Source organism: Oryx dammah, unplaced genomic scaffold (genome assembly GCF_014754425.2).
Source record: "Oryx dammah isolate SB20612 unplaced genomic scaffold, SCBI_Odam_1.1 HiC_scaffold_28, whole genome shotgun sequence".
Classification (NCBI taxonomy): Eukaryota; Metazoa; Chordata; class Mammalia; order Artiodactyla; family Bovidae; genus Oryx; species Oryx dammah.
In genome coordinates this window covers 52782518-52808714 of record NW_024070212.1, presented here as the reverse complement: position 1 = coordinate 52808714, position 26197 = coordinate 52782518, and the positions used below count along the sequence as shown (strand labels likewise).

The 26197-nt window shown below is 39.2% G+C and overlaps 1 protein-coding gene across 1 annotated transcript in view; it reads right to left on the bottom strand.

Moving 5' to 3' along the window:
- The window catches only part of LOC120856542 (guanylate-binding protein 7-like), a 105414-nt gene that overhangs the window by 61115 nt on the left and 18102 nt on the right, over window positions 1–26197 (bottom strand). Inside the window, 1 exon segment of the mRNA XM_040231919.1 lies at window positions 22231–22360. Coding sequence (XP_040087853.1) covers window positions 22231–22360 — 130 coding nt within the window.

The window sequence follows — 26197 nt, the reverse complement described above, 5'->3', positions numbered from 1 at the left end:
CCTTCCCGGGACGGGCTTCCCTTCCCGGGACGGAGCTCCCTCCCCACCTCCTTTGTCTCTTTTCTCGTCTTTTATATTTTTTCCTACCTGTTTTTGAAGACAATGATCTGCTTTTCTGGTTCCCTGATGTCCTCTGCCTGGATTCAGAGGTTGTTTTGTGGAGTTTGCTCCGCGTTGAAATGATCTTTTGAGGAATTTGTGAGGGAGAAAGTGGTCTTCCCTTCCTATTCCTCCGCCATCTTCCCTATTCTTCTCCTCTTTCACTTTCATCAAGAGGCTTTTTAGTTCCTCTTCACTTTCTGCCATAAGGGGGGTGTCATCTGCATATCTGAGGTTAATGATATTTCTCCCGGCAATCTTGATTCCTGCTTATGCTTCTTTTAGCCCAGGGTTTCTCATGATATACTTTGCATATAAGTTAAATAAGCAGAGTGACAGTATACAGCCTTGACATACTCCTTTTCTTATTTGGAACCAGTCTGTTGTTCCATGTCCAGTTCTAATTTTTGCTTCCTGACCTGCATATAGGTTTCTCAAGAGGCAGGTCAGGTGGTCTAGTATTCCCATCTCTCAGAATTTTTCACAGTTCATTGTGATCCACACAGTTGAAGGCTTTGGCATAGTCATAAAGCAGAAATAGATGTTCTTCTGAAACTCTCTTGCTTTTTTGATGATCCAGCAGATGTTGGCAATTTGATCTCTGGTTCCTCTGCCTTTTCTAAATCCAGCTTGAATATCTGGAAGTTCATGGTTCACATATTGCTGAAGCCTGGCTTGGAGAATTTTGAGCATTACTCTACTAGCATGTGAGATGAGTCCAATTATGCGGTAGTTTGAGCATTCTTTGGCATTGCCTTTTTTTGGGATTGGAATGAAAACGGACATTTTGCAGTCCTGTGGCCACTGCTGAGATTTCCAAATTTGCTGGCATATTGAGTGCAGCACTTTCACAGCATCATCTTTCAGGATTTGAAGTAGTTCCACTAGAATTCCATCACCTCCATTAGCCTTGTGTTGATGATTTCTAAGGCCCACTTGACTTCACATTCCAGGATGTCTGGCTCTAGGTGAGAGGTCACACCATCATGATTATCTTGGTCATCAAGATCTTTGTACAGTTTTTCTGTGTATTCTTGCCACCTCTTCTTAATATCTTCTGCTTCTGTTAGGTCCGTATGATTTCTGTCCTTTATGGAGGTAATCAATACCAAAATCAGACTGATTATATTCTTTGCAGCCCATATTGGAAGAGCTCTATACAGTCTGCAAAAACAAGACCTAGAAGTGACTGTGGCTCAGATTGTGAGCTCTTTATTGAAAAAAATAAGGCCTAAATTGAAGAAAGTACCAAAACTGCTAACCCATTAGATATGATCTAGATAAAATCCCTTATGATTATACACTGGTTTGGTTTGTGACCCTATGGACTGTAGCTTGCCAGGCTCCTCTGTGAATGGGATTATTCTCCAGGCAAGAATACTAGAGTGGGTTGCCAATTCCTTCTCCAGGGGATCTTTCCAACTCAGAAATTGAATGCAGATCTCCTGCATTTCAGGGAGACTCTTTACTGACTCTATACGAGGGAAGCCCTTTATAATACACTGGAGGTGATAAATAGATTCAAAGGATTAGATCTGATAGAATAGCTGAAGATCTATTGACAGAGATTCATAACATTGTACAGGAGACAATAACAAAAACAATCCCTCCTCCCCCCAAAAAAGGAAATGCAAGAAAGTATAGTGGTTGTCTGAGGAGGCCTTACAATTAGCTGAGAAAAGAAAAGACGTGAAAGGCAAGGGAGACAGGAAAAGATAAACCCACCTGAATGCAGTGTTTCAGAGAATAACAAGGAGAAAAAAAAGACCTTCTTAAATGAACAATGCAAAGAAATAGAGGAAAACAATAGAATGGCAAAGACTAGAAACCTCTTCAAAAAAATTGGAGATATCGAGAGAACCATTTCATGCAAAGATAGGCACCATTAAGGACAGAAGCAGTAAGGACATAACAGAAGCAGAATAGATTAAGAAGAGGTGGCAAGAATACAGAGAAGACCTACACACAAAAGAACTTAATGTCCTAGATAACCACGATGGAGTGATCACTCACCTAGAGTCAGATATCCTGGAGTGTGAAGTCAAGTGTGCCTAAGGAAGCATTACTACGAACAAAGCTAATGGAGGTGATGGAATTCCAGCTGAGCTATTTTAAATCCTAAAGGATGAATCAACACACAGAAATTCCTTGCATTCCTATACACTAATAATGAGAAAGTAGAAAAAGAAATTAAGGAAACAATTCCATCCACCATTGCAATGAAAAGAATAAAATACTTAGGAATATATATACCTAAAGAAACTAAAGACCTGTATATAGAAAACTATAAAACCCTGATGAAAGAAATCAAAGAGGACACTAATAGATGGAGAAATATACCTTGTTCATGGATTGGAAGAATCAATATAGTGAAAATGAGTATACTATCGAAAGCAATCTACTGTTTCAATGCAATCCCTATGAAGCTACCAGCGGTATTTTTCACAGAACTAGAACAAATAATTTCACAATTTGTATGGAAATACAAAAAACTTCGAATAGCCAAAGCAATCTTGAGAAAGAAGAATCAAACTGGAGGAATCAACCTGCCTGACTTCAGGCTCTACTACAAAGCCACAGTCATCAAGACAGTATGGTACTGGCACAAAGACAGAAATATAGAGCAATGGAACAAAATAGAAAGCCCAGAGATAAATCCACACACCTATGGACCCCTTATCTTCGACAAAGGAGGCAAGAATATACAATGGAGTAAAGACAATCTCTTTAACAAGTGGTGCTGGGAAAACTGGTCAACCACTTGTAAAAGAATGAAACTAGATCGCTTTCTAACACCACACACAAAAATAAACTCAAAATGGATTAAAGATCTAAACATAAGACCAGAAACTATAAAACTCCTAGAGGAGAACATAGGCACTCTCCGACATAAATCACAGCAGGATCCTCTATGATCCACGTCCCAGAATACTGGAAATGAAAGCAAAAATAAGCAAATGGGACCTAATTAAAATTAAAAGCTTCTGCACAACAAAGGAAAGTATAAGAAAGGTGAAAAGACAGCCTTCTGAATGGAGAAAATAATAGCAAATGAAGCAACTGACAAACAACTAATCTCAAAAATATAAAAGCAACTCCTGAAGCTGAATTCCAGAAAAATAAACGACCCAATCAAAAAATGGGCCAAAGAACTAAATAGACATTTCTCCAAAGAAGACATACGAATGGTTAACAAACACATGAAAAGATGCTCAACATCACTCATTATCAGAGAAATGCAAATCAAGACCACAATGAGGTACCATTTCACACCAGTCAGAATGGCTGCGATCCAAAAGTCTGCAAGCAATAAATGCTGGAGAGGGTGTGGAGAAAAGGGAACCCTCCTACACTGTTGGTGGGAATGCAAACTAGTACAGCCACTATGGAGAACAGTGTGGAGATTCCTTAAAAAGTTGGAAATAGAACTGCCTTATGACCCAGCAATCCCACTGCTGGGCATACACACCGAGGAAACCAGAATTGAAAGAGACACATGTACCCCAATGTTCATCGCAGCACTGTTTATAATAGCCAGAACATGGAAACAACCTAGATGTCCATCAGCAGATGAATGGATAAGAAAGCTTTGGTACGTATACACAATGGAGTATTACTCAGCCATTAAAAAAAATACATTTAAATCAGTTCTGATGAGATGGATGAAACTGGAGCCGATTATACAGAGTGAAGTAAGCCAGAAACAAAAACACCAATATAATATACTAACACATATATATGGAATTTAGAAAGATGATAATGATAACCCTGTATGTGAGACAGCAAAACAGACACAGATGTATAGAACAGTCTTTTGGACTCTGAAGGAGAGGGAGAGGGTGGGATGATTTGGGAGAATGGCATTGAAACATGTATACTATCATGTAAGCAGTGAATCACCAGTCTATGTTTGATGCAGGATACAGGATGCTTGGGGCTGTTGCATGAGGATGATGCAGAGAGATGATATGGGGTGGGAGGTGGGAGGGGGGTTCAGGATTGGGAACTCATGTACGCCCGTGGCAGAATCATGTCAATGTATGGCAAAACCAATACAGTATTGTAAAGTAAAATAAAGTAAAAATAAAATTAAAAAAAATAAATCCTAAAGGACGGTGCTATTAAAGTGCTGCACTCAATACATCAGCAAATTTGGAAACCCAGAAGTGGCCCCAGGACTGGAAAAGGTCAGTTTTCATTCCAATCCAAAAGAAGGGCAATGCCAAAGCATGTTCAAACTACAGTCCAGTTGCTCTCATTTCACATGCTAGCAAGGTAATGCTCAAAATCCTTCAAGCTTGGCTTCAACTGTACATGAAATGAGAACTTCCAGATGTACAAACTGGATTTAGAAAAGGGAGAGGAACCAGGGATCAAATTGCCAACATCTGTTGGATCATAGAAAAATCATGGGAATTCCAAAAAATCTACTTCTGCTTTTTTGACTATGCTAAAGCCTTTGACTGTGTGCTTCATAAAAAACCGTGGAAAATTCTTCAAGAGACATGAATATCAGACTACCTTAAATGCCTCCTGAGAAACCTGTATGCAAGGCAAGAAGCAACAGTTAGAACCGGACATGGAATAATGGGCTGGTTCAAAATTGGGAAAGGATAATGACAAGGCTTTATATTGACACCCTGCTTATTTATTAATAATGTATATGCAGAGTACATCATGCAAAATGCTGGTTTGAATGAATCATAAGCTGGAACCAAGACTGCCAGGAGAAATATTAACAGCCTCAGATATGCAGATGATACCACTCTAAAGGCAGAAATTGAAGAGGAACTAAAGAGTCTCTTCATGAGGATGAAAGAGGAGAGTGAAAAAGCTGACTTAAAACTCAACATACAGAAAACTAAGACCATGGCATCCAGTCGAAGCAGTGACAGATTTTATTTTCATGGGCTCTAAAATCACTGCAGACAGTGACTGCAGTCATGAAATTAAAAAAAACACTTGCTCCTTGGAAGGAAAGCTATGACAACCTAGACAACATATTTAAAAGCAGAGACATCGCTTTGCCAACAAAGATGTGTATAGTCAAAGCTATGGTTTTTCCAGTAGTCATGTGTGAATGTGAGAGTTGGACCATAAAGAACACTGAGTGCCAAAAACTTTATGCTTTTGAACTGTGGTGCTGGAGAAGACTCTTGAGAGTCCCTTGTACTGCAAGGAGATCAAGCCAGTCAACCCTAAAAGAAATCAACCCTGAATATTCATTGGAAGGGCTGATGCTGAAGCTGAAGCTCCAATACTTTGGCCACCTGATGCAAAATGCAGCCTAGAAAAGACCCTGATCCTGGGAAAGACTGAGGGCAGGAGGAGAAGGAATGATAGAGGATGAAATGGTTAGATAGCATCGCTGACTCAATGGACATGATTTTGAACAAACTCCAGGTGATAGTAAAGGACATGGAAGCCTAGCATGCTGTAGTTGGACACAACTTAGCAACTGAACAACAACGACCTTAATGACAGATTGATCTTTACTTTACATGTTACCAGTTTACAGAAGAGAAACTTGAGGCACAGAGAAATCAATCTTCCCAGTCATCACACAGTTCGTGAAGTATGGCAACATGTGGATGTTGCTTAGTATTGTCTTTGAGAACATAAAGGGACAATCCAAGCTCTCTGACTGCTACTGCAGTCTGTCTCTTGAGATCATGAAACACCCTACCATTGTAATGAAATTATTTAAAGTAGAAGCTAGCCCAGATATGACACTTGGACATATCTAGGCAGATCTGACAACACCCTGGTTGCTTACTTCTCTTCTCTATCTGCTTAAGAAATGTCCTATAATTTATGTTAATAAATTAATTCTTACATGCACAGCATTGTGTAGGTACCTTAAATTCTGTTGTTTTTGTTTGAGAGGAAGCTGCATTCTTTATCTAAGTTTCTTTCTCTCACAGTCCCTCCTCTTCCAGCCTGTTCCTGCTCCCACTGCTTCCCTGCATCTGTCTGTTCTCATCAAAGGATGAGGACACTGATCACCTTCATCTTTCCTTTATTGTCAAGGTCTTCCCTGGATACTCCCTCCATAAATTCAGCCCCCAGTGTTCCATAGGCCGTTGCTTGTTCATTCCCTTCTGACACTTTACTACCCTCTCATGTACATATAGGGCCTCCCAGGTGGCTCAGTGTTAAAGAATCTGCCTACCAATGCAGGACATGGGTTTGCTCCCTGGGTTGGGAAGATCTCCTGGAGTAGTAAGTGGCAATCCACTCCAGTATTTTTGCCTGGAAAATCCCAAGGACAGAGAATCCTAGCAAGCTACAGTCCATGGGGTGGCAAAGAGTTGGATATGGCTGAGCATGTACACGCCTTACATATATGTATTTTGGTTTTACTTTCTATATTATCTGTTTCCTCCACTGGAATAGAGTGCCATGAGGCAGAGATTTCTATCCATTTTCTTCAGTTTGATACTGAGGCCCTAGAGCAGTGTTCAGCACATGGTAGGTTCTCAGTGAATATTTATGCAATTAATGAGTGACCAAATCATTCTGACACTCCAAAAATCATCTCTGATCACTCCTCATCTCCTTCATGTCCCATCTGCCTCTACTTACCCCCCAAATGTTAGTGTTTTCAAGGTTCCATCATCAATACTTTGTTTTCTCATTCTGTTCACTATAGGGCTCATGTGGGCAAGGTTGTTTTAGAGTTCGTTTAAAGATCAATAAGATAATTGCCATAATTTACCTGTACAGACCTTGACACAGGTTGGCTAAATACTTACCTTTTAGAAACATGCAAAGCATGGAGAATTGATATATAAGTTCCACAAGCAGAAGGCTGATGTGCAGTGTGAGAGAAGACTTCTAGATTGTATAGTCTACTGAGTTGTTCCTCTGGGTTACAAGTTCCCATGGCATCTGGATCTACCAAAATGGACCCCATCTGTTTGGTGGAAAACCGGAAAAATCAACTATCAGTAAATCCTAAAGCACTGAAGATTCTTGACCAGATATCTCAACCTCTGGTAATGGTGGCCATTGTAGGGCTGTATCGGACAGGAAAGTCCTACCTGATGAACCGCCTGGCAGGACAGAACCAAGGTGAGTATTGTTCAGGACCATTTGCTGGGAAGCAGTGATAACACAGGCTGCTGATCATCCTCCTCTAGTGCCCTGTTAAGGAAGAGCCTAACTCCCCCCACTGAAAATGACTTCTTAATTCTCAGCACTGAATTTGTAACTGCAAACCTGTCTCTCCACAATGTTCCCTCTTTTATCCAGTAATGGAGAGTTCACAGGCCCATCAAAATATCCATCTTATTTGTCCCAATCCCATCCACTGCCATCTTCTCAAGGGTCATCTTCAAAAATTACTCCCTTCCTTTCTCCTTCATCACTTTTGCCCTAAACCACAGGGTTATTTCAAATAGCACACAAATGTTGTTCAACATGCTCTGTTTTTTAGAAGAGATGTAAAGAAATACACACAGATGAATTCCTAAAACTCTCATATCTTAATGAGGCTACCATCCATCATTTTTTTTGCTTCCTTTAATTTCTTTATTTTCAAGCTTTGGTAAATTATACCCCTGTTTCTCTACTTAGTCTTTTCTATTATCTGAACTATAATACATAATGAAAAGTGCATAAGACATATATATATATATGTATATATATGCACACAATAAAGTTGATAAACATAAAGTGATCTTTTGTATAATCACTACACAGAACAAGAAATACTTCAACACCCAAAAGCCCAAATCATGCCCTCTCATACCTTCACTAGATCTCACCAATATTTTGACTTTCATGGTGCATTCTTTCATTCTTCCTTTTTTAAAAATGGCTTTATATTATGTTTCTGCATTTGTTAAGCATTGCTCAAGCTTAATATAAAGGGAGTTACATTATGACAGTCATGGGGATCTTGCTTTTTTAGCTCAACGGGAAGTTTATGAGGGTCATCTACTTTGTCATACACATCTATAATTCATGTATATTCACCACTGTACAGTATGGTGGAGGATAGGAATTTTTATTTATTCACTCATTGATGATGAATATTGGTATTATTTGTAGCTCAAACTTTTATGGGTTCACTGTTGTGAATATTCTTGTATTTATATCCTGGTGCATGTGTACACTAGCTAACCTTGTTTGATATACTCAGAAGTGCCACTGCTGGGTCATGGAGTCCGAATGTTTTCAGGTTTTCAAGATAATATCAAACAGTGTTTCAAGTTTTCTGTGCAATTTATGTGCATATTAGCAGTAACTGGAATTCTCCACATCATCATAAAAATTTGGTAAGAATTTTTTTAGCTTTGGCTGACCTGGTGTCTGTACAGTTGCACATTATTTGCCTCACTGCAGGTAAACAGTACTTGTAGATAGACTTCTTCCTGTCTTCCTCTTTCTTTTTGCTTACAGTCTCCCACTGGCCTCAAATAAAACATTTTATATTTGTCTTTCTTGTAAAGAATTCTTGAAAACTAGTCAGGGGAAAGCACTTTTTCTTTGCCAGGCTAAAATAATTAATAGGTCATTTTTTTGGTGATAAAAGATTTGAGAACATAAGAAACAATATCAGTCAAGATGTTTCAACAGTCAAGGTGTTTCAACAATATTCCTTTTTATTTTATTCAAGATAACATCAGGTAATAAGGAGGTGATTTCCATTACTAAGGAAATCCTTCACCTGGTTATGTTTTAAAGAACTTGAATTGTGGCACTGCTATCCCAATTAAATGACAGGAAGAACAAAAACAAACAAGCAAAATTGGTGCCCAGTGAAAGTTCACTAGCAGAAGCAGCTCACTACTGTCACCTTCTTATGAGTCTTGGTCTCTCCTTTACCTCACATAACTGACTGTAATGAACTTCAGTTATACCCTGCCTTTCTCCGTGGGGGAACTGGGAGTTCAGACTGCTCTGTATTAATCAGAAAGCAGTCAAATGCCATCACAATGTAGAAGAGTGCCGATCATCTCAGGTCTTATACCTGCTAGAGCAGAATACAGAGAACATGGCAATTGAATGGCCTAAGCCATGCTCCCCTAAGCATTTCATCATGTCCATTTCTATTCTCAGTTGAAGGGAACATTGGCATCTGGCAGACAGTCAAAATCTTGGACTATAGATAAGACATGTTTTGCTTTCTTACACATATGTGTGTTAGTTGCTCAGTCCTGTCTGACTCTGTGATCCATGGACTGTAGCCATCAGATTCCTCTGTCCATGGAATTCTCCAAGCAGAGACACTGGAGTGGGTTGTCATTCCCTTCTCCAGGGGATCTTCCCAACCCAGGGATCTAACCCAGGTCTCCCGCATTGCAGGCAGATTCTTTATTGTCTGAGCTAACAGGGAAGCCCATTACCTCACATAATCACTTTCTGTTGGTTTAAACCTTAGAAAGAAGGGCAAACAATTCTCACAGGTCTTTTCTAATCCCCTGCTATTTTATCCCTACCCAAGTCAATGAACAAAGATTTCATCATTTTTTGAAGAGAACAAACATGAGGAAAATACAGGGAAAATGAGGAGGGAAAAAACAATTTAACAAAAGCTAATGTATTACTTCAGAACCTGGAAGGACACAGAGGATCCACTTAACAGGTTACCGTTAATGGAGTGACAATTACAAGGGCCCAAGCAGAGCAAATGGAGAAGGCAATGGCATCCCACTCCAGTACTCTCGCCTGGAAAATCCCGTGGACGGAGGAGCCTGGTAGGCTGCAGTCCATGGGGTCGCTAAGAGTTGACACGACTGAGCGACTTCACTTTCACTTTTCACTTCCATGCATTGGAGAAGGAAATGGCAACCCACTTGTGTTCTTGCCTGGAGAATCCCAGGGACGGGGGAGCCTGGTGGGCCACACAGAGGGTGGCAGAAACAATGGCCAGGGAGCCTTTATAATTCCTATAGGGTGAATAGGCAAGTAGTGGGTTCCAGAATGTGACAGAGACCAGAACAACTGGATGGAGCTAAATGAAAGGAGATGTGATGAAGGCAGAGGAACAGAGGTACTAGGACACCACGGCTCACCAGGATGGACGCCAAGGGAACAGGCACCTGACTTCTGCTCTCTTGTTGGTACCTCCCACTGTTGGAACTCTATCAGAAAGTGAAAGATATAGAACTGATAAAAATAGAAAGGTTAATAGAGTTCACATTAATTCTGGAATGTGACCAGTATGAGCCATTAATATTATGAGATGAATAGGGGACAAGAAATATTTCTTGGGAAGGTCCTGAGCATGTGTAAACATTGAAACTGACAGTCCTTGCTGAAATGAAGGACATTTCCCCCAGCCATGCACTCACATTTCAACAAGTTCACCCAAAGTAACCCACGGGCAGCCTGGACTATGTGCTCTTATTGTGTGGTGCATTCTTCCTTCTGTGCAGGTTTCCGTCTGGGCTCCACAGTGCGATCAGAAATCAAAGGCATCTGGATGTGGTGTGTGCCCCACCCCTCCAAGGAGAACCACACCCTGGTCCTTCTGGACACTGAGGGCCTGGGCAATGTGGAGAAGGTAAGGCAGGGAATCTTCTTTACTCTTTTTCCTCTTTCTTTTTTATGTTTTAAATTGTGAAAATATGATAACACATTTACAGGAGACCTGGAAAATACAGAAGAAAGCTACATCTAGTACGACTATATATTATAATTAATTTTATGTAGATAAGATTTTAGTTGGAGTTTCAATATCAAACTCTCAAAAATTAATGGAATGAATATACAGAGAAGGAGAAGGATATAGTTGACCTGAAAAGCACTATGAACGAGTTCAACATAACTAAGGTTTATACACACAATTATACAATTTATACACACTGTTGTGTGTGTTATTTCACACAACAGTAGAATACAAATTCTATCCAAGTTCCCATAGATTATAAACTAGGAGACACTGGAACTTATCCAGGGACGTAAGATCAGGTGCGAAAGAGTCATGGTATAAAGGTATTGAACTCATAGAGTCTGTTCTTTTATCATTGTGGAATTATGTTAGAGACCAATATCAAAAGATATATTAAAATAACCCACATACTTATAAGTGCACTGTGACATTTACCAAGAGAGATATTTGACTTAGCCATTGAGATCCTCAATAAAGTTCAGTTCAGTTCACTTCAGTCGCTCAGTCATGTCCGACTCTTTGCGACCCCATGAATTGCAGCACTCCAGGCCTCCCTGTCCATCACCAACTCCCAGAATTCACTCAGACTCACGTCCATCGAGTCAGTGATGCCATCCAGCAATCTCATCTTCTGTCATCCCCTTCTCCTCCTGCCCCCAATCCCTCCCAGCATCAGAGTCTTTTTCCAATGAGTCAACTCTGCATGAGGTGGCCAAAGTACTGGAGTTTCAGCTCTAGCATCATTCCCTCCAAAGAAATCCCAGGGCTGATCTCCTTCAGAATGGACTGGTTGGATCTCCTTGCAGTCCAAGAAAGTTAGGAGACTGAAGACAACACAGAGGGTAATTGAAGAACAGAAAGCATTTAAATGAGAAATTGATATCAAAATGAGAAATTGATATAAAAGTGAGAAATTGATATCAAAATGAGAAATTAATGTCAAAACAAGAAATTAATATCAAAGATACTTTAAAAATTCCATGGGTTTAGAAATTAAATATCCACTTTTAAATAATGGGTATATCCACAAGGCCATAACAAAGAAAACTAGAAAATATTTGTAATAGAATAAAAATGAAAAGAGAATTTACCAGAATTTGTTACATGCAGCTGAAGCTGCTCAACGCAGTTAAATACAATGTAGAATTTTGAATAAGGTATGAAAACAAGGGGCACAGCATAAAGTTTTGTAAAATTTGAACCAAATCTGAATGTTAGTTAATAATACTATATCACATGTTAAGTTGCTATTTTTTTTTTACAACATAGTATTTCTTTATATTCTCAGGATTGGATTAGAAGTTTCAAGCCTTATTCAAAAAACCTCTTTTTTAAAAAATATCTAAGATAATAAACTTTTCTGGTGACTCAGACAGTAAAGAATCTGTCTATAATGCAGGAGACTGGGTTTAATCTCTGGATCCGAAAAATACACTGGAGAAGGGAATGGCTACCCACTGCAGTATTCTGGCCTGGAGAATTTCATGGACAGAGTAACCTGGAAGGCATAAAGTAGCAAAGAGTAGGACATGACTGAGCAAATAAGCACACAAGACTTTTAGCAGTAATACTAGATGCCAAAATACATGGAAGTATATCAAAGTGTTGAGTGTCTATAAATTAGAAATCTAGAACTCTGTTCATACTAAGTCAAACTAATGGAATCAAAATGTCATAATTTTTAGCCAGACAAAAATTTATGTTTTCTAAAATATACATATATATAATACACATTATGTATAATATATATATATATATACGTATATATAGAAAAGCTTTTCTACTATTCTTGATAAGGACTTTAGAAGAAACATAAAAAAAAAAAAAAGACAGAGAAATTGGAAAGCATGAACTAAACCAAATGGGAGCACTGAATATGAAATAGAAAAAGTGAAACAAACTAGAGAAAAGTAAAATATCATAAGTCCAGTTGTTATTAAGTGTGACTGTTCATTAGAAACAGATCTATTCACTTTCCTTATATTTTACTTTGTTGTGCAGAAGCTTTTAATTTTAATTAGGTCCCATTGGTTTATTTTTGCTTTTATTTCCAGAATTCTGGGAGGTGGATCATAGAGGATCCTGCTGTGGTTTATGTCAGAGAGTGTTTTGCCTATGTTCTCCTCTAGGAGTTTTATAGTTTCTGGTCTTACATTTATATCTTTAATCCATTTTGAGTTTATCTTTCTGTGCGGTGTTAGAAAGTGATCTAGTTTCATAAACGACCCAATCAAAAAATGGGCCAAAGAACTAAATAGACATTTCTCCAAAGAAGACATACGAATGGCTAACAAACACATGAAAAGATGCTCAACATCACTCATTATTAGAGAAATGCAAATCAAAACCACAATGAGGTACCACTTCACACCAGTCAGAATGGCTGCGATCCAAAAATCTGCAAGCAATAAATGCTGGAGAGGGTGTGGAGAAAAGGGAACCCTCCTACACTGTTGGTGGGAATGCAAACTAGTACAGCCACTATGGAGAACAGTGTGGAGATTCCTTTAAAAATTGCAAATAGAACTGCCTTATGACCCAGCAATCCCACTGCTGGGCATACACACAGAGGAAACCAGAATTGAAAGAGACACATGTACCCCAATGTTCATCGCAGCACTGTTTATAATAGCCAGGACATGGAAACAACCTAGATGTCCATCAGCAGATGAATGGATAAGAAAGCGGTGGTACATATACACAATGGAGTATTACTCAGCCGTTAAAAAGAATACATTTGAATCAGTTCTGATGAGATGGATGAAACTGGAGCCGATTATACAGAGTGAAGTAGGCCAGAAAGAACAACACCAATACAGTATACTAACACATATATATGGAATTTAGAAAGATGGCAATGATGACCCTGTATGCAGGACAGCAAAAAAGACACAGATGTGTATAGCGGACTTTTGGACTCAGAGGGAGAGGGAGAGGGTGAGATGATTTGGGAGAATGGCATTGAAACATGTATAATATCATGAAAGAATCGAATTGCCACTCTATGTCCGATGCAGGATACGGCACGCTTGGGGCTGGTACACGGGGATGACCCAGAGAGATGTTGTGGGGAGGGGGGTGGGAGGGGGGTTCATGTTTGGGAACGCATGTACACCCGTGGTGGATTCATGTCAACGTATGGCAAAACCAATACAGAATTGTAAAGTAAAATAAAAAAAATTAAAATAAAATAAAAAATAAAAAGAAACACATCTAGAGCTTTGGAGAAAAAAAGCAATACCTGGGCATTTGTATTTTTCAAAAAATTTGAAGATAATTCTGATATGCATCTGGATTTTATTTTATTTTATTTTATTTTTTAATACTCCAGCTTTTATTTTATTTTTTCAATCTTTCTTTAAAAAATGTTTTTAATTTTTACTTTATTTTACTTTACAATACTGTATTGGTTTTGCCATAGATTGACATGAATCCGCCATGGGTATACATAAGTTCCCACTCCTGAATCCCTCTCCCACCTCCCTCCCCATCCCATCCCTCTGAGTTATCCCAATGCACCAGCCCCAAGCATCCTGTATCCTGCATAGAACCTAGACTGGCGATTCATATCTTATATGATATTATACATGTTTCAATGCCATTCTCCCAAATCATCCCACCCTCTCCCTCTCCCTCAGAGTCAAAAAGTCTGTTCTATACATCTGTGTCTCTTTTGCTGTCTTGCATACAGGGTTATCATTACCATCTTTCTAAATTCCATATATATGCGTTAGTGTACTGTATTGGTGTTTTTCTTTCTGGCCTACTTCACTCTCTATAATCAGCTCCAGTTTCATCCACCTCATTATAACTGATTCAAATGTATTCTTTTTAATGGCTGAGTAATACTCCATTGTGTATATGTACCACCGCTTTCTTATCCATTCATCTGCTGATGGACATCTAGGTTGTTTCCATGTCCTGGCTATTATAAACAGTGCTGTGATGAATATTGGGGTACATGTGTCTCTTTCAATTCTGGTTTCCTCGGTGTGTATGCCCAGCAGTGGGATTGCTGGGTCATAAGGCAGTTCTATTTGCAGTTTTGTAAGGAATCTCCACACTGTTCTCCATAGTGGCTGTACTAGTTTGCATTCCACCAACAGTGTAAGAGGGTTCCCTTTTCTCCACACCCTCTCCAGCATTTATTGCTTGTAGACTTTTGGATCACAGCCATTCTGACTGGTGTGAAATGGTACCTCATTCAGTCTTGATTTGCATTTCTCTGATAACAAGTGATGTTGAGCATCTTTTCATGTGTTTGTTAGCCATCTGTATGTCTTCTTTGGAGAAATGTCTGTTTAGTTCTTTGGCCCATTTTTTGATTGGGTCGTTTATTTTTCTGGAATTGAGCTGCATAAGTTGCTTGTATATTTTTGAGATTAGTTGTTTGACAGTTGCTTCATTTGCTATTATTTTCTCCCATTCAGAAGGCTGTCTTTTTACCTTGCTTATAGTTTCCTTTGTTGTGCAGAAGCTTTTAATTTTAATTAAGTCCCATTTGCTTATTTTTGCTTTTATTTCCAATATTCTGGGAGATGGGTTATAGAGAATTCTGCTGTGATTTATGTCGGAGAGTGTTTGCCTATGTTCTCCTCTAGGAGTTTTATAGTTTCTGGTCTTACGTTTAGATCTTTAATCCATTTTGAGTTTATTTTTGTGAATGGTGTTAGAAAGTGTTCTAGTTTCATTCTTTTACAAGTGGTTGACCAGTTTTCCCAGCACCACTTGTTAAAGAGATTGTCTTTACTCCATTGTATATTCTTGCCTCCTTTGTCGAAGATAAGGGGTCCATAGGTGTGTGGATTTATCTCTGGGCTTTCTATTTTGTTCCATTGCTCTATATTTCTGTCTTTGTGCCAGTACCATACTGTCTTGATGACTGTGGCTTTGTAGTAGAGCCTGAAGTCAGGCAAGTTGATTCCTCCAGTTCGATTCTTCTTTCTCAAGATTGCTTTGGCTATTCGAGGTTTTTTTATTTCCATACAAATTGTGAAATTATTTGTTCTAGCTCTGTGAAAAATACCGCTGGTAGCTTAATAGGGGTTGCATTGAATCTGTAGATTGCTTTCGGTAGTATACTCATTTTTCCTATATTGATTCTTCCGATCCATGAACATGGTATATTTCTCCATCTATTAGTGTCCTCTTTGATTTCTTTCATCAGGGTTTTATAGTTTTCTATATACAGGTCTTTAGTTTCTTTAGGTAGATATATTCCTAAGTATTTTATTCTTTTCATTGCAATGGTGAATGGAATTGTTTCCTTAATTTCTTTTTCTACTTTCTCATTATTAGTGTATAGGAATGCAAGAGATTTCTGTTGTTGATTTTATATCCTGCAACTTTACTATATTCATTGATTAGCTCTAGTAATTTTCTGGTGGAGTCTTTAGGGTTTTCTATGTAGAGGATCATGTCATCTGCAAACAGTGATTGTTTTACTTCTTCTTTTCCAATTTGGATTCCTTTTATTTCTTTCTCTGCTCTGATTGCTGTGGCCAAAACTTCCAGATCTATGTTGAATAGTAGTGGTGAAAGTGGGCACCCTTGTCTTGTTCCTTACTTTAGGGAAAATGCTTTCAATTTTTCACCATTGAGGATAATGTTTGCTGTGGGTTTGTCATATATAGCTTTTATTATGTTGAGTTATGTTCCTTCTATTCCTGCTTTCTGGAGAGTTTTTATCATAAATAGATGTTGAATTTTGTCAAAGGCTTTCTCTGCATCTGTTGAGACAATCATATGGCTTTTGTTTTTCAGTTTGTTAATGTGGTGAATTACATTGGCTGATTTGCAGATATTGAAGAATCCTTGCATCCCTGGGATAAAGCCCACTTGGTCATGGTGTATGACCTTTTTAATGTGTTGTTGGATTCTGATTGCTAGAATTTTGTTAAGGATGTTTGCATCTATGTTCATCAGTGATATCGGCCTGTAGTTTTCTTTATTTGTGGCATCTTTGTCAGGTTTTGGTATTAGGGTGATGATGGCCTCATAGAATGAGTTTGGAAGTTTCCCTTCCTCTGCAATTTTCTGGAAGAGTTTGAGTAGGATAGGTGTTAGCGCTTCTCTAAATTTTTGGTAGAATCCAGCTGTGAAGCCATCTGGACCTGGGCTTTTGTTTGCTGGAAGATTTCTGATTACAGTTTCAATTTCCATGCTTGTGATAGGTCTGTTAAGATTTTCTATTTCTTCCTGGTTCAGTTTTGGAACTTGTACTTCTCTAAGAATTTGTCCATTTCTTCCACGTTGTCCATTTTATTGGCATATAATTGCTGATAGTAGTCTCTTATGATCCTTTGTATTTCTGTGTTTTCTGTTGTGATCTCTCCATTTTCATTTCTAATTTTATTGATTTTCTTTTTCTCCCTTTGTTTCTTGATGAGTCTGGCTAATGGTTTGTCAATTTTATTTATCCTTTCAAACAACCAGCTTTTTGTTTTGTTGATTTTTGCTATGGTCTCTTTTGTTTCTTTTGCATTTATTTCTGCCCTAATTTTTAAGATTTTTTTCCTTCTACTAACCCTGAGGTTCTCCATTTCTTCCTTTTCTAGTTGCTTTAGGTGTAGAGTTAGGTTATTTATTTGACTTTTTTCTTGTTTCTTGAGGTATGCCTGTAATGCTATGAACTTTCCCCTTAGCACTGCTTTTATATTGTCCCACAGGTTTTGGGTTGTTGTGTTTTCATTTTCTTTCATTTCTATGCATAATTTGATTTCTTTTTTGATTTCTTCCATGATTTGTTGGTTATTCAGAAGCGTGTTGTTCAGCTTCCATATGTTGGAATTTTTAATAGTTTTTCTCATGTAATTGAGATCTAATCTTTCTGCATTATGGTCAGAAAAGATGCTTGGAATGATTTCAATTTTTTTGAATTTATCAAGGTTAGATTTATGGCCCAGGATGTGATCTATCCTGGAGAAGGTTCTGTGAGGACTTGAGAAAAAAGTGAAATTCATTGTTTTGGGGTGAAATATCCTGTAGATATCAGTTAGGTCTAACTGGTCTATTGTATCATTTAAAGTTTGTATTTCTTTGTTAATTTTCTGTTTAGTTGATCTATCCATATATGTGAGTGGGATATTAAAGTCTCCCTCTAGTATTGTGTTATTGTTAATTTCCCCTTTCATACTTGTTAGCAATTGTCTTACATATTGCGGTGCTCCTATGTTGGGTGCATATATATTTATAATTGTTATATCTTCTTCTTGGATTGATCCTTTGATCATTATGTAGTGTCCTGCTTTGTCTCTTTTCACAGCCTTAGTTTTAAAGCCTATTTCATCTGATTTGAGTATTGCTACTCCTGCTTTCTTTTGGTCTCTATTTGCATGGAATATCTTTTTCCAGCCCTTCACTTTCAGTCTGTATGTGTCCCTTGTTTTGAGGTGGGTCTCTTGTAAGCAGCATATAGAGGGTTCTTGTTTTTGTATCTATTCGGCCAGTCTTTGCCTTTTGGTTGGGGCATTCAATCCATTTATGTTTAAGGTAATTATTGATAAGTATGGTCCCATTGCCATTTAATTTATTGTTTGGGGTTTGGGTTTATACTCCCTTTTTGTGTTTCCTGTCTAGAGAATATCCTTTAGCACTTGTTGGAGAGCTGGTTTGGTGGTGCTGAATTCCCTCAGCTTTTGCTTGTCTGGAAAGTTTTTGATTTATCCTTCATATTTGAATGATCCTTGCTGGGTACAGTAATCTGGGCTGTAGGTTATTTTCTTTCATCACTTTAAGTATGTCTTGCCATTCCCTCCTGGCCTGAAGAGTTTCTACTGAAAGATCAGCTGTTATCCTTATGGGAATCCCCTTGTGTGTTATTTGTTGTTTTTCCCTTGCTGCTTTTAATAGTTATTCTTTGTGTTTGATCTTTGTTAATTTGATTAATATGTGTCTTGGGGTGTTTTGCCTTGGGTTTGTCCTGTTTGGGACTCTCTGGGTTTCTTGGACTTGGGTGATTATTTCCTTCCCCATTTTAGGGAAGTTTTCAAGTATTATCTCCTCAAGTATTTTCTCATGGTCTTTCTTTTGGTCTTCTTCTTCTGGGACTCCTATAATTCGAATGTTGGAGCATTTCATATTGTCCTGGATGTCTCTGAGGTTGTCCTCATTTCTTTTAATTCGTTTTTCTTTTTTCCTCTCTGCTTCATTTATTTCTACCATTCTATCTTCCATTTCACTAATCCTATCTTCTGCCTCCATTATTCTACTATTTGTTGCCTCTAGAGTGTTTCTGATCTCATTTATTGCATTATTCATTATATACTGACTCTTTTTTATTTCTTCTAGATCCTTGTTAAACCTTTCTTGCATTTTCTCAATCCTTGTCTCCAGGCTATTTATCTTTGATTCCATTTTGATTTCAAGATTTTGGATCATTTTCACTATCATTATTTGGAATTCTTTTTCTGGTAGATTCCCTATCTCTTCCTCTTTTGTTTGGTTTGGTGGGCATTTCTCCTGTTCCTTTACCTGCTGGGTATTCCTCTGCCTCTTCATCCTGTTTATAATGCTGCTTTTGGGGTGGCATTTTTGTATTCTGGCAGTTTGTGGAGTTCTCTTTATTGTGGAGTTTCCTCACTGTGGGTGGGGTTGTATCAGTGGCTTGTCAAGGTTTCTTGGCTAGGGAAGGTTGTGTCGGCGTTCTTGTGAGTGGAGCTGGATTTCTCCTCTCTGGAGTGCAATGACGTGTCCAGTAATGAGTTATGAGATGTCAATGATTTTGGAGTATCTTTGAGTTGCCTGTACATTGAAGCTCAGGGCTGTGTTCCTGAGTTGCTGGAGAATTTGCATGGTATGTCTTGCTCTGGAACTTGTTGGCCCTTGGGTGATGCTTGGTTTCAGTGTAGGTGTGGAGGCATTTGATGAGCTCCTATCAATTAATGTTCCTTGGAGTCAGGAGTTCTCTGATGTTCTCAGGATTTGGACTTAAGCCTCCTGCTTCTGGTTTTCAGTTTTATTTTTACATGTGTCTCAAGACTTCTTCTTCTATACGACACCATTGATAAAATATCTAGATCAAAGATGAAAAGTTTCTCCACACTGAGGGACACCCAGTGAGGTTCACAGAGTTACATGGAGAAGACAAGAGGGATGGGGGAGTTGGAGGTGACCTGAATGAGATGAGGTGGAATCAAAAGAGGAGAGAGTGAGCTAGCCAGTAGTCACTTCCTTATGAGTGCTCCACAGTCTGCACTGCTCAGAGATGTTCACGGAATTATACAGAGGAGGAGAGGGAGGAAGGAGACAAAGGTGGGCAGGAGTATAAAAGAGGGGAATGAAAAGGAGAGAGACAGATCCAGCCAGTAGTCAGTTCCCTAAGAGTTCTCCACTGTCTGGAACACACAGAGATTCACAGAGTTGGGTAGAGAAGAGAAGGGGGAGGGAGGAGACAGGGGCAATCTAGTGTAGAAAAAGAAGAGTCCAAAGGAGGAGAGAGCAGTCAGGCCAGTAATCTAGCTCTCAAGTGAAAATGGGTACTGAAGATTGGATTTTTGAAGGTACAAAATTGATAACAAATACCAAAAAGCAAAGATTAAAAATCTAGAGTAGAGGTTGGATTTTCAAAAATATAATATTAAAAAATAGAAGAAGAAGAAGAAAGAAAAAAAAAGTCACAAGAATTATTAATAATAATAATAATAAATAAAATTTAAAAAATATATATATACATGAAGTTTGCTTTAAAATTACGGTCTTTTTTGGTGGGGAAGTAATAGTAGGTTATAAAAATGAAAACTGAAGGAGAAATAGAAGACTTAATAATTAAAAAGTGTTAAAAAATGAAGAAAAAAACAAACATCAAAAAAAAAGAATGATCATAAAAGTGGTAAAGATATATCTAGGACTTTCTCTAATGTTGTTGTGGGCAGTGTGGGATCGGTTCATTTTCGGATAGTTCCTTGGTCCAGCTTATATTTCTCAAGATCTATAGGCCCCTTCCTATGTAGTGGGTACTAACGACAGGATTTTAATATTGCACCTGTCACTTCCAAGGCGGTTCCCTCTGTTTTAGCTTCTTCTATTTGCTGGTCTCTTCAGTGTCCGATTTCCACCCTGACACAAGGGGGGGTGGTGGTGGACAGTTTTTTTTAGGTTCACTTGTTCAGTCTCGCTGTGGGGAAGGAGGGATGCTGCAAACAAATAACACTGGTGAGTGCCTGCAGTGTCCCAGCCACACTGGGCCTGCCCCCCCGCTCATGGTGCACACAGCTCGGGCTCTAGGTTGCTCCGCTGGGAACCGTCTGAGGCTGGCCCTGGGCTGCATGCATCTCCCAGGTCTAAGCCACTCAGGCTCAGGCACTCAGGTAGTCCTCAGAGGCACAGACTGGTTGAGCCTGGATTTTGTGCCCTTCCCAGGTCCGAGTAGCTCAGGTGTTTGGTGAGCACGGTCGCTGCAACTTATTGCTTCTCCCGTCCCTGCTGCTCAGTTTTCTGGGTGTACAGCTGGCATATTTTCTGAGGCTGATGATGACTATCCAGAACCCCAAGAAGTCTTAGTTAGCAAAGAAGCCTGTTTGCAGTTTCGTAGGTAATGTCTCTCTGGGGCTGAGTGCCCCCTTCCTGCCCTTCCAGCTCTGGCTACCTGTCATCAGAGGGGGATGGTCTGCAGCTGGCTAATTCTGTTCCATCCTTTGTTCTGTGCGCAGTCCTGGCGGTGTCTTATGTTAGAACTTTTCATGTGGTAGCTATCCCACAGCCTGGTTTGCTAGCCCAAGTTAGCTCGCTCTGGTTACACTCGGGGCATTCGGGCCCAATCCTTGTAAAGCAATGCAGCCCTTGCCTCCCTGCCCAGCCCCCACTTGATAGTGGCGGGTATAGGCAACTGAGCTGCTTCTCCGCTGGGGGAGTTACCATTGGGCTCATAATCTGTGGGTTTTAATTGTTTATTTATTTTTCCTCCCTGTTATGTTGCCCTATGTGCTTCCAATTTGTGGGGGAGAAAGTGGTCTCCCCGTCCTATTCCTCCACCATGTTAGGACAGCCCTTCTAGTTTATCTTTCAAGAAAGTGAAGTTGCTCAGTTGTGTCCAACTCTTTGGGACCCCATAGACTGTAGCCTACCAGGCTTCTCTGTCCATGGGATTTTCCAGGCAAGAATACCGGAGTGGGTTGCCATTTCCTTCTCCAGGAGATCTTCCTGACCCAGGGATTGAACCTGGGTCTCCTGCATTGTAAGCAGACACTTTACCATCTGAGCCACAAGGGAAACTCATTGGCAGATCTGTGTAAATCCCCAACAGGGTTTCTGCCATAAGCTGTATGAGGTCTTCATTTAATAAATAATTAATCCATGACATACTATACAATGGCTGAGGAAAACAACCACAGGTTTCTTCAGTTGGGATGGATGCTTCTTCTTCCTCCCCAGGAGTACTTTCTTCACTCGTAGCTCAGTACAAAAACAGAGAAAAATCATGGTAGATTACCATAAGACTAAAAAAGATTTACAGGCACAGGAATTAGAGTGATAGAGAAATCCCTGGAAATGAAAGTCCTCAGCCCGCTTACCTGAAGTCTGTCACTTCTGTGATTGCTCTTTTTCCACTTTTGCAGATGAAGGTCCCCAAATTCAAATTTCAGCTTGCCCAGAGAGTGTATCAGTTTTTTCCCAAATGGAAGTGTTTTGTCTTTGACCGTCCTGCAAGCAACAAAAAACAATTACTCCGTCTTGAGGAAATGCCAGATAATCAACTGGATGAGAATTTCCAGAAGCAATCCAAAGATTTCTGTTCATATATCTATACCCATGCAAAGACGAACACCTTAAAAGAAAGAATCACTGTCACCGGGAAAAGTGAGCCTCCTTTGCTACAGCATGTCTCTCTGTGATTCAGTGTGGGTGAGGAATGTGTGGTGGAGTTGAAATTGTGAATATCCTCTGGGATTGCCAATAATTGTGTTTTCTTTTTTTCAGTAATTGTGTCTTCTTTTTTTCAGTAATTGTGTCTTCTCTATATAATTTGGAAAAACATATTTATGTCCCACATAGAAGTGCATGTTACTTCGTTAAAATTTCCCTACGTGAGGGTTTTTGGCAGACTCTCATATCTCATGAAACTGTAGAGAAGGCCAAAATGTTATTTCAGGTTTTTCAGTAAGATGTTATGGAAAAACCTAAACAAATTTTTTGGCCAACCCAATATTACACTGAAGGTATGTTAAGGATACAAATATTCATTATGATGAGCTAACCGGTGGAAAAGTGTTTCTAGTGAGGATATACAAGTTATTTTGTGAATTGACATGAATCAGGAAATAAGTAGTACAGCATGAATCCATGTAAACTCATTGAAAATCTGAGAAACAAATGTAAATACAGTCTTATAAACAGAGCTGGCTTCATGCACAGGCTACCTGAGCAGTCTCACAGTGCCCTGTGCTGAGATGTGCCCTGTCTGTTTTAATGTTTTTGTCACTGTCTGGAAATTCTTGATGACATTTTTACATAGGGCACTGCATTTTCATTTGGACATAGTACTCACAGAATATGCAATTTATTGACATATGTAAGTTCTCCATATTTTGCTACAATGGGGAAAGTGTTCCAGGAGAACTTTGAACATATTGTTGAGGTCATTCAGTTAATATTGTATTGTGATGAATTGAGAACCATAAAAGAGAGTGAATAGGAGACACTGGTGTTATTATAAGAAAATTATAGAAAAAAGGAGAAGGATATGAAGATGAGGAGAAGAAAGAGAAGGAAAGAAAATTTCAAGCTCAATAAAATTTAGTGATTTTTAAGATAATGATCTAAGGTTCATAAAATGAATGAAAACATTCTATTTTCAAAACATTGAATTGGCCAAAAAGTTTGTTTGGGTTTTTCTGTAGCTCTTATAGGAAAATCTAAATGAAATTTTGGACAACACAATATAATATATTATTCAGGGCTTGGGCCTCTGGTGGAGGCCTATGTAAGTGCCATCAACAGTGGATCAGTTCCTTGTCTGGAGAATGCGGTGACAACTCTGGCCCAGGTGGAGAACTCAGCAGCTGTGCAGAAGGCAGCTGACCACTACAGTGAGCAGATGGCCCAGCGACTGAGCCTCCCCACAGACACGCTCCAGGAGCTGCTGGAGGTACACGCAGCCTGTGAGAAGGAAGCCATTGCAGTCTTCATGGCGCGCTCTTTCAAGGATGAAAACCAGGATTTCCAGACGAAGCTTGTGGTAATGTGGCCTCAAATACATCCTTCCTGATTCCTGTGGTTCTAGAAATGTGCTTTGTTGTTACTGTTATTCAGTAGTAGCTCAGTCATGCCCGACTCTCCGATCCCATGCGCTGCAACACACCAGGCTCCTCTATCCTCCACTATGTCCTGGAGTTTGCTCAAATTCATGTCCACTGAGTGGGGGATGCCATCCAACCATCTCATCCTCTGCAGAGGATGAGAAATGTTGTTAGGCTCCCTCTATTCACCTATGATTCATATGCTTCTCATTGTAAAAGGAGTTTGGATTGTTGTGAATGTCAGGACTCTACAGACTACTTTCCTTCTTTTTTCCTAAAAACTGGCCTCTTTATTTTCTACTGTAAACAAATTACCCTTTACTTTGGTGCTTAAAACAACACACAAGTTTTAGCTCACACTTTTTCAGGTACATGCCAGTGCAGGGTGTGTATGGGTGATGTGCTTGGAGTACAGCAAGCTGAAAACAAAAGCAAGGTTCAGGTGGGTTTAGCAATACCACCAAGAATAATCAGTAAACAACTTTTCTCAGGATAAGAAAAGAGTTTTATTTGAGCCAAATGAGGACTAGAGCACAGAAGATACAGTTTAAAGAAGAACTTGAATTCTGTTCTGTTGCATGACAAAATGCGGGGGGAACCCTTACTATAGGCAAAACCCACAAAATTGCCTGTATTATTTGTCAAGAATTAAGATTGTAGCTGGAAAGAAATAAGAGTGCTTGTTAAAGAAGGATTGTTTGAGCTCTGAAACTATCACATATTTACAATGGTACACTTTGAGTTCCTAAGTTTGCAGCTCCCAGTTACTAGCAGACACTCTTCTGAGAATGGATGATGGCATCCTTGAATTTGATACAGTTCAGAAGATTCAAGTTCTCAGGGATGCAGAAACATGTCTGAAACCACATCCACAATGGCCACCAAGCTCAATTTTTAATTCCTGCCCAACCGTTACTCCATTGTGATTTTTAAATGCATTCTTTTTTAATGGTTAGAGCAGATGTTCATGCTTGATAGGCCACAAAGCAGGTTATTGTAATTAGCGTAAGTTTAATTTAAATCATGTATAAGCCAGAGTGTCCTCCCCATATGTAAATATGTGAATATATCTTTATCAGAACTCATATGGGCTCTGGGGAATCCCCCTTCATCTTCAAGCCAGCAATGGTGCATTGTATTCTTCTTTTGTTTCCAATCACTCCAATTACCTCTTCTGCCACCAACTAGAGAAGACTGCATGGAAAGGGCTTGTGTGATTATGTAATGCCCACTTAGGTAATCTCACTTTCTTAAAGTAGTCTGTGCCGTATGACATAGTCTAAACACAGGATCGACATTCATCATGTTCACAGGTCCAGGGACTATGCAGTGTGAACACCAAGGGAGAGAATTCTGAGTTCATAATTCTGCATACCATTGGCACCATCACTGAAACCTTGTCTTTCAGTCTACCTTTGGCCATCCTACAAGTCACAAAAATCTCTTAGAGGAAAACCAGCCCAACTGTAATTTATAAGGACAAGTATGAAATTTCTGTTCCTATATTCTCACACACTCAAACCCTCAATGAAACAAGAATTCAGAAAAAGTTCAAAACTCTGTTCAGTGTATACTTCACTCATTATGTTAGGCAGTAGATTAGCTGTGTATATATTTTATCTGAAGCACCTAGTATGCATAAGAAAGCCTACTTGAAATCATAATCGAACTTGCTATTTTTCATTGTTGATGGATTTATCACTATTACTCCTACTACTGTTAAAGGAACAATGAAATTCACATCTGCCAACACATCATTTCACAGATGCTGAGACTGAGACAAGAAAGGTAAGGGACTTCCTATAAGTCACACAGAGTTGGTGACACCTGAGAAAAAAAACCAGTCTCCTGACTCTGTGTCTATTATTCTGTGTCTCACGTGTGCCGATGTTGTCCCATTGCTTCCTTCAAGTAGATCACAGTTGGTTGCTTTCTTCTAACAGCTCCTTTCTGTTGAATTTCTCCTTGTTTTTTCAACAGATCATGATCATTGAAAAGAAAGACGATTTCTTGTTACAAAATGAAGAAGCATCTGTCAGATATTGTCAGGCTGAGCTCAGAAAGCTTTCAGAGCCCTTAGCGATGAGTATTTCAGAGGGAACCTTCTTTGTCCCTGGAGGACACAGTCTCTATTTAGAAGCAAGGAACAAGTTTGAACAAGACTATAAACTGGTCCCCAGGAAAGGAGTTAAGGCGAGGAGTAAGGGGATTGGGAAAGAATAACAGATTGGAGACCAAGGGT